The following is a 10,000-nucleotide window of genomic DNA, read 5'->3' as shown; positions in this document are numbered from 1 at the left end:
CGTACCTTATATTCCTTCTTCTCCTCCAGTCTTCTCCGATCTGATAACTCTGTTGGAACTGGAGCCCTTAGGGGGCAGTGCTGTTGTGCTGTTGTGCTGTTGTGCTGCTTCTCTGCGTTGAGTTCTTCCTCGTACCACACCCAGTTCTTCCTCGTACCACACCCAGTTCTTCCTCGTACCACACCCAGTTCTTCCTCGTACCACACCCAGTTTCCACGTGAGAGACGTCTGCATGTGCTGCCGGCCTGTTGATTGCTCCCTCCCTTAGTAAAAGATTGGTGGATAAATATCCAAGTCACCGCAGGAGGATGGTCTTTCTGCCACACAGGAAATGGATGCGATGCCACAACAGAGATAAACTTTATTCTACTGTGCCTAGCCATATTAGACTACAGGTAGCATTTGATGGAATAGCATATAACGAGTTATTTACCAAGCCCCGGTGTGTGGAGTCTATGTATCAGTGAGTTCCATTTGTCACGTTGATTGATGGGCAGGTGCAGCACAAGGGCTGATTTCCATATATATATGAATTGAGTCCTGAGAGCCTGAAACACGTCTCCACAAGTGACACACACACACATCATGTCAGGAATGATATTGTTCATGGGGATTTCAGGACAGTGTGTGTCCTTATCTGTGAGATCATCTGTGAGAGAGGCGCAGATCAGGCGTTGCTAGCAGAGTTATTGAGATCAGTCTTGTACTCGTGACATTAGTACTGATCGATCAGAGTTATTGAGATCTCAGTCTTTCACTCGTGACATTAGTACTGATCGATCAGAGTTATTGAGATCTCAGTCTTTCACTCGTGACATTAGTACTGATCGATCAGAGTTATTGAGATCAGTCTTTCACTCGTGACATTAGTACTGATCGATCAGAGTTATTGAGATCAGTCTTTCACTCGTGACATTAGTACTGATCGATCAGAGTTATTGAGATCAGTCTTTCACTCGTGACATTAGTACTGATCGATCAGAGTTATTGAGATCAGTCTTTCACTCGTGACATTAGTACTGATCGATCAGAGTTATTGAGATCAGTCTTGTACTCGTGACATTAGTACTGATCGATCAGAGTTATTGAGATCAGTCTTTCACTCGTGACATTAGTACTGATCGATCAGAGTTATTGAGATCTCAGTCCTTCACTCGTGACATTAGTACTGATCGATCAGAGTTATTGAGATCTCAGTCTTTCACTCGTGACATTAGTACTGATCGATCAGAGTTATTGAGATCAGTCTTTCACTCGTGACATTAGTACTGATCGATCAGAGTTATTGAGATCTCAGTCTTTCACTCGTGACATTAGTACTGATCGATCAGAGTTATTGAGATCAGTCCTTCACTCGTGACATTAGTACTGATCGATCAGAGTTATTGAGATCAGTCTTTCACTCGTGACATTAGTACTGATCGATCAGAGTTATTGAGATCTCAGTCCTTCACTCGTGACATTAGTACTGATCGATCAGAGTTATTGAGATCAGTCTTTCACTCGTGACATTAGTACTGATCGATCAGAGTTATTGAGATCAGTCTTTCACTCGTGACATTAGTACTGATCGATCAGAGTTATTGAGATCTCTCGTGACATTAGTACTGATCGATCAGAGTTATTGAGATCAGTCTTTCACTCGTGACATTAGTACTGATCGATCAGAGTTATTGAGATCTCTCATGACATTAGTACTGATCGATCAGAGTTATTGAGATCAGTCTTTCACTCGTGACATTAGTACTGATCGATCAGAGTTATTGAGATCTCTCGTGACATTAGTACTGATCGATCAGAGTTATTGAGATCAGTCCTTCACTCGTGACATTAGTACTGATCGATCAGAGTTATTGAGATCAGTCCTTCACTCGTGACATTAGTACTGATCGATCAGAGTTATTGAGATCTCTCGTGACATTAGTACTGATCGATCAGAGTCATTGAGATCAGTCTTTCACTCGTGACATTAGTACTGATCGATCAGAGTTATTGAGATCTCTCGTGACATTAGTACTGATCGATCAGAGTTATTGAGATCAGTCTTGTACTCGTGACATTAGTACTGATCGATCAGAGTTATTGAGATCAGTCTTTCACTCGTGACATTAGTACTGATCGATCAGAGTTATTGAGATCAGTCTTTCACTCGTGACATTAGTACTGATCGATCAGAGTTATTGAGATCAGTCCTGCACTCGTGACATTAGTACTGATCGATCAGAGTTATTGAGATCTCTCGTGACATTAGTACTGATCGATCAGAGTTATTGAGATCAGTCTTGTACTCGTGACATTAGTACTGATCGATCAGAGTTATTGAGATCAGTCTTTCACTCGTGACATTAGTACTGATCGATCAGAGTTATTGAGATCAGTCTTTCACTCGTGACATTAGTACTGATCGATCAGAGTTATTGAGATCAGTCTTGTACTCGTGACATTAGTACTGATCGATCAGAGTTATTGAGATCAGTCTTGTACTCGTGACATTAGTACTGATCGATCAGAGTTATTGAGATCAGTCTTGTACTCGTGACATTAGTACTGATCGATCAGAGTTATTGAGATCAGTCCTTCACTCGTGACATTAGTACTGATCGATCAGAGTTATTGAGATCTCAGTCCTTCACTCGTGACATTAGTACTGATCGATCAGAGTTATTGAGATCTCAGTCCTTCACTCGTGACATTAGTACTGATCGATCAGAGTTATTGAGATCAGTCCTGCACTCGTGAGATTAGTACTGATCTATCATTTCTTAATCTCTTCATCTTTTGCTTTTTCAGATTTGCCACCTCCAGCCACGAGAGACAGACCTCCGGGCTGTAAAACGGTGTTCGTGGGGGGGCTGCCAGAGAACGCCACGGAGCAGCTGATCGTGGAGGTGTTTGGGCAGTGCGGCGAAATCATCGCCATTCGCAAGAGCAAGAAGAACTTCTGCCACATCCGTTTTGCCGAGGAGCAGACCGTGGACAAGGCCCTCTTCCTGTCCGGTAATGTTCCAAGTCTTTTATTGTCAGACGCACAGAATGACACAGGGGCAGACTGGGCACTGACATGCTTAGGACGAGGCACCACACAACAACCTACCATAGCATAGCATAACATAGCAAACATAATATAACATAACATAACATGACATACACTCTGTACAAGTACTCTGAACATAATTTACATGTAATGACATATAATAACCTTACTAAATATACAAGATAAATATACAATACAATATGCTAAAACATATACCAACCTATACATATAATACTAACATATATACATATAACATATAGTAACATATAATAAACTAAACTACAGACAAATGGGAGTAGCAGTAATGTCTCTCACATCATCACTCAGCGCACGTGCATATAGTCATGAAGGCCCACGGTTATGTCTCTAAATATGGCTGTTTGGAGGGGAGCTGTGGTGCAAGGGGTAGCATCCCTGACCGTGCACAGGTCCACGTGCCCACAGGGATCTGGGTTTGGTGTCTGGCCTGTGGTCACTTCTCCATCCTCCACTCCTAATAGCTGTCTGTCCCATGGCCAAGTGACCATCTCAGAGACTTGGATGTAAAGATGGCCTGTTAGAATATACACAGTTTCAAGATACTGGTTCCAGGAATTGTAATATTAGTCTTGGTTAAGCGCGGCTTGGCTACCGATAGCATAATATTAGTTTTAAGTATATTATAATCCCTATGTCCACATCCACTTTGTAAAAATAAACTATTGCATGATTTTGAACACCCTTTCAGACACATTAATAATTATTATTAGTGCAAACCCTGACTACAGGCATGTGAGACAGTGAACCAGAAAAGAACACGGAATTATACGCTCTGTCAACTTCTCCACCCCCCACCTCCCTTTCCATCCACACACACACACACACACACACACACACACACACACACACACACACACACACACACACACACACACACTCACACACTCTCACACTCTCACACTCACACCCACACCCACACCCACACCCACACACTCACACTCACACACACTCACACTCACACTCACACACTCTCACGCACGCACGCACACACACACACACACACACACACACACACACACACACACTCACACACTCTCACACACTCTCACACACACACACTCACACACTCACACACACACACACACTCACACTCACACTCACACTCACACTCACACACACACCCACACACACACACACTCACACACTCTCACACACACACACACACACACACACACACACACACACACACACACACACACATATATATATATATACTGAACACACGTCTGCCATGTGATTGTTGTGGCTGGCCTTCTCGCTCCTGTCTTATCATGAGACTCAGTGGAGGGCCCTCCGGCCAGCCAGCACTCTTAAATGGCCCTTTGTATGCAAACAGCCTGAGACAGCCCCAGACATGCCTCCTCCACAGGCACAATGGGCTCTGTAGGGGAAGGAACACAGCTCGGGTCCCTTCCAATAAGGCCCTGTGCATTATTTACACTTCTCTGAGAGGTGCTATCTACCCTGGAGAGAGAGAGAGAGAGAGAGAGAGAGAGAGAGAGAGAGAGGGAGAGAGAGAGAGAGAGAGAGAGAGAGAGAGAGGGGAAGGCAGGGGGAGAAATGGAGAGAGAGAGAGAAGTGGAGGAGAAAGAGGAGAGCACCTCTTCTTTCCGTGGGATGTGGCGCCGTGGCCCATATATTATGAGTCCTCGTGACGGAGCTCTGCAGGCTTTTCCATAAATAACGGCGCTCATTTCACACGCCGAACACACCGTATAAAATATTTAACGACGTCTGGGAGCCATAAAGCAGGAGTTGGGGGCAGGAAGAACGCCACAGGACCACACTCATCTCTTTTTTGGCAGGGCTTAGCATCTGTGGCCGACTGTCTCTTACCTCTCTGTCTCTCTCTCCCTCTCTCTCTCTCTTGCTCTTCCTCTCTCTGTCTCTTACCTCTCCTTTCTCTCTCCCTCTCTCTCTCTCTCTCTCTCCCTCTCTCTCTCTCTCTCTCTCTCTCTCGCTCTTCCTCACTCTCTACACCACATGGTTCTTTTTCTCATCCTCCCACTTCCTATCATTCCGTCTGCTTGAGGTATGCCGCCCTCAAAACACACACACACACACACACACACACACACACACACACACACACACACACACACACACACACACACACACACACACACACACACACACACACATACACACACACACACACAGAGAGACTCTGGCTTTGCCATCGCCCTCATATTTCTCCTCGTAGTCTGTCTGCCTCGTTGCACACTGTCAAGGGTTAACACCTTAATGAGTGTGTTTTAAAGAGGCAGAAAGTGATGTGCCTTTAATCGGCTGTTAAACGCTCAGAGAATCACTGAGCAGGATCACGATCGGGATCGGGCCGCCGCATTAGTCTGTGCGGACGCCTTCGTTTTGGCGCTCGAATTTGGTCTGCCTGCAGAAATCCCAAATCCAAATTAAACATAAAAATGTGCAGGCTGCTAGATGCAGATGAGCCCTGTCAACCTCCTAGAGCTGCCGGAGAGAGGGAATTAGTGAGAGAGGGAGAAGGAGAGAGAGAGAGAGGGAGAGAGATGGAGAGGGAGAGAGAGAGGGAGAGGGAGAGAGAAGGGATGGAAAGGATAGGATAGGATGAGGAGGAAGTCCATTGTTACCACTGGAACCAGCATGAATTAGTAGTCAGGGCACACAAGTATGGTTTCTCTTCAAGCCTCTCTCTCTCTCTCTCTCTCTCTCTCTCTCTCTCTCTCTCTCTCTCTCTCTCTCTTCCTCTCTCGCACCCCTCCAGCCCTGAGGTGTTGTGGCTTTGATGCGGGCTGTGACAGAAAGGCAAACAGATTAAAAGCACCGTTCGTTAAGGTTCATGGAATGGAGGACGGCTGAATCCGTCTCCCGCGTGGACTGGCTCCCTCAGACATGGGGTGGGGAAACCCAAGGATACCCAGGTGCCAAGGATAGCCAAATTAGATTCTAGTGGCCGAGCTTGGATACTCCGTCCTTAACCCCCCCCGCCCCTCTTGAGTCTCCAATCCCATTTCCCTGTGTGGATTACAAGGGAGTTCCTAAGTGCACTCCGGTCCTAAAAATGTGTCAAAAGCGCCACTAAAAAAAGGAGCGAGCTCTTCACATTTCATTTAATGCGGTGCTCTTTCCACTTGAGTTATCTAAACCGGGCAGAGAGGGCTTTCTGTCTTTTTGGGGCGGTGAGCAGCGAGGCCTGTACTGTACGAGGTGCTCTCTCACAGGGGCTGAGCAGCCGCAGATTAGCAGGTGTGAGAGGGAGCCACAGACTCCCCCCAGAACCAGCACAGGTTGGAGCCTAATCCTTAATCCCATTTCCCTCCCCAGACTCTCTCTCTTTCTCTCTCTCTCTTTCTCTCTCTCTCTCTCTCTCTCTCTCCCTCCCCCTCTCTCTCTCCCTTCCCCTCTCTCTCTCCCTTCCTCTCTCTCTCTCTCTCTCTCTCTCTCTCCCCCTTCCTCTCTCTCTTTCTCTCTCTCTCTCTCTCTCTCTCTCCCTCCCTCTCTCTCTCTCTCTCTCTCTCTCTCTCTCTCCCCCTCTCTCTCTCCCTTCCTCTCTCTCTCTCTCTCTCTCTCTCCCTTCCTCTCTCCCTTCCCCTCTCTCTCTCTCTCTCTCTCCCTCTCTCCCTTCCTAAAGCCATGCCCAGAGGCTCTAAGGGGAACCCTGAAAAGGAGGGGTAGAGACTGCCCATACAGATTGGCTTAGCTTCCAACCTCCCCTCTTTTCAGCTTCCCTTGGAAGTTCCACCCTCTCGAGTGATAGCTCCGTCTCCGTGGCCCTCAGTCATGCTCTCCTATTCACTCACTGTCTCTTGCTCTGGTCCCCTTTCCCCAAAGCTCCCTTCTCTATGTGTGTTCGTCTACCCCGTCTCCTCTCCCAACCTCACCCACCTGCTTTCTCTCCTTTTTTATTCCTCTTTCCTCCATCACTCCACTTTGTTCCCCTTTCTTTCTCACACCCTCTCTCTCTCTCTCTAGTAGTTAGTAGCACCTAATAGTTGTAGCACCGATATTCCATATGATTGTGTTCTTCCAGTACACTTACTTTTTAATCTTTTATTTTTATGTTTATTATCTTCTTTTTACTTGTTTCACTTTACTCTTATTTTGTTATCCTTTTATTGTATTTGTTTGAATTCTTTCTTGTCCTTCCTCTTATTGTGAAGCACATAGAGTTGCACATGTGCATGAAATGAGCTATATACAGTAACTAAAGATGCCTTGCCTTGCCTTCCCTCCCTCTGCATCTTTCTTTCTTTTTCCATCTCCGTCTCTTCTTCTCACATCCTCTCTCTGTGTCCCCCTCTCCCTGCAGGCTACCGAATCCGACTTGGCTCCAGCACCGACAAGAAAGACACGGGCCGGCTGCACGTGGACTTTGCCCAGGCCCGGGACGACCTGTACGAGTGGGAGTGTCAGCAGCGCTTCCTGGCCCGCGAGGAGCGCCACCGCCGCCGCTTCCAGGAGGACCTGATGCGGCCGCCCTCGCCCCCGCCCATCGTCCACTACTCCGAGCACGAGTGCGGCCAGCTGGGGGAGAAGATCAAAGGTACGCTGACCAACCTCCACCCCACCCCTTACTCCACCCCACTCCTCCACCCCACTCCACCAACCTCCACCCCACCCCACCCCACCACTCCACCCTCCACCCCACTCCACCAAGATGTGCTTCAGCTCACAGAACCTCCTCTCTCACCCTGGCAGTCTGTCTCACATATGCTCATCCTCTCTCTCTCTTTCTCTCTCTCTCTCTCCTCCTCTTCCTTTTGTTCTCTCTGTCTCTGTACCTTTCTCTCTCTACCTCTACTTCTCTCTCTCTCTCTCTCTCTGTCTGTCTCTCTCCCTCTACCTCTCTCTCTGTACCCTTCTCTCTCTCCCTCTACGTCTCTCTCTCTACCTCCTTCTCTCTTTCTCTGTCCTCTTCTCTCTCCCTCTACCTCTCTCTCTGTACCCTTCTCTCTATCCCTCTACCTCTCTGTCTGTCCCCTTCTCGCTCTCTTTCCCTCTGTCCCCTTCTCTCTCTCTCTCTTTTCTCTCTCCCTCTCTCTCCCTCTCTCTCTCTGTCTCCTTCTCTCTCTCTCCCTCCATCCCCTTCTCTCTCTCTCTCTCTCTCTCCCTCTCTCTCTCTCTCTCTCTCTCTCAGGGGCATTCTTTCCAAGTTACTGGTCTGTTTTCTTCTGCCTAAGTGATTCTCCTGACACCCTTTAAGAGACGGATGCTGTCGATTTGTCTGCTGTCACTCTGTGTGCATTCAAGTGTGTGTGTGTGTGTGTGTGTGTGTGTGTGTCTGTGTGTGTGTGTCTCTTTAGATTTGAAGCTGGTTTCTGTTCAGTGAAAAGCTCCATCTGTTTAGTGTCTGAGTGCGGTTTGAGTGATGGTCCTTCCCCAAATGGTGAACAAGGGAGGCTGAGACAGAGGGAAGAAAAGACAAAAGAAGAAAGGAGCGATAAAGAGCATGCGTCACAAAGGCTTTAAGCACAGCCACGTGTTGCTTCACAGAAAGGCTTCCAGATCTGAGACCTGGGAGGATAAAACCACCAGTGCCAAGGGAACAACCCCCCCCCCCCTCCCCTGACAGCCCTAATGAGGGCTGCTCTTCTGCTTCCTATGCTGAGCGCCACACAACCAAACACAGCCTCTCTCTCCCCGCCGAGCTCCCTCACAGACCCTCCGCCCCAAACCCGTCACCTTGACAAATCTCTGCAACCTCACACACCCTTCACAGTGACATTTCAATTGGCCCAGAAATGAATCGTTGCCACTCTATATTAAGTATAGGGGAGAGGGGGAGAGAGAGGGAGAAGGAGGGAGAGAGAGAGAGAGAGAGAGAGAGAGAGAGAGAGAGGGAGAAGGAGGGAGAGAGAGAGAGGGAGAAAGAGAAAGGCCACAGTCAGAGCTCCACCGTGCCCGTAATGCTTCTCAAACAACTCCATGTGGAAATAGGACTTCTTTCCAGTGGCATTAATGGCAGGTTATCGCTCCACCCAATGGCTCCTTAAAAAACCAACACACAGCACAAAAAGGCGTTTCTTCACTTCTCTCTGCTGTCCCTGAAGGAGAATCTTCCCCCCCTCCCCCCCATCTTTATCTACCAAAAGTGTAGCGCCACTTTGGTAGCGCGGCGTGGGGCCACGACATGATGGAACAGCATTAATACGGGCTGAAGGTGTCTTTTAATAATGCGCGCGGGAGCGGGCTCTGGTTGGAGCAGGATTGCTAAAGGACGAAGGCCTAAATCATGCCGTGAATAAGCAGGGGAGCCGCCGGCTCTATTTATGTTTATGCCACATTGATTCAATCTGTAAAGGTGGTGATGGATTATTAATGCAAATCATTTGACAGGCCTGCAAGGGGCTGTGCGGTCAGCAGCCTCCGTAAATAAATCACCCCCCCCCCCCCCCACACACACACACACACACACACACACACACACCCAATCAGACACACACACACTCACACCCAATCACACACACACACACACACACACAACCACCAACACCTCTGCTTCTTGCCTCTCACCCCCCAGCAACACGACAGCCTCAGGCTGCTAGTTTAAACAACACCTCACATCACACATACACACACACATGCATACATACATACACACACACACACACACACACTCTCAAACACACTCACACCTAAGCCAAGTCACCTCTGTTCATTCTTGTCTTTCACTGTCGTTCTGTTTTTCCTAGAAGCCTCTCCTCTCCTCTCCTCTTCCTCCCTCTCCCTCCATCCTCTTCTCCCCCCTATCACCTCCATCTGCCGTTCAATAAAAATGCTAAGTGAGAGCCGAGCTGTCTAGCACTTTTTAACATGCACCATGATGAATACACAGGCTGAGGTGTGTGTGTGTGTGTGTGTGTGTGTGTGTGTGTGTGTGTGTGTGTGTGTGTGTGTGTTTTTAACATGCACCATGATGAATACACAGGCTGAGGTGTGTGTGTG

General features: G+C 47.8%; 1 protein-coding gene across 1 annotated transcript in view; it reads left to right on the top strand.

Annotated features, from left to right (window-relative positions):
* The window catches only part of enox2 (ecto-NOX disulfide-thiol exchanger 2), a 79,992-nt gene that overhangs the window by 24,340 nt on the left and 45,652 nt on the right, over positions 1–10,000 (top strand). The window contains exons 3-4 of the mRNA XM_042710781.1: positions 2,791–2,997; positions 7,365–7,598. Of these exons, the coding sequence (XP_042566715.1) occupies positions 2,791–2,997; positions 7,365–7,598 (441 nt within the window). The remainder of the gene's footprint in view (positions 1–2,790; positions 2,998–7,364; positions 7,599–10,000) is intronic.

This window comes from Clupea harengus, chromosome 20 (assembly GCF_900700415.2).
Source record: "Clupea harengus chromosome 20, Ch_v2.0.2, whole genome shotgun sequence".
Lineage (NCBI taxonomy): Eukaryota > Metazoa > Chordata > Actinopteri > Clupeiformes > Clupeidae > Clupea > Clupea harengus.
Note: the sequence above shows the minus strand (reverse complement) of the source record. Positions and strands in the feature narration are given on the sequence as shown.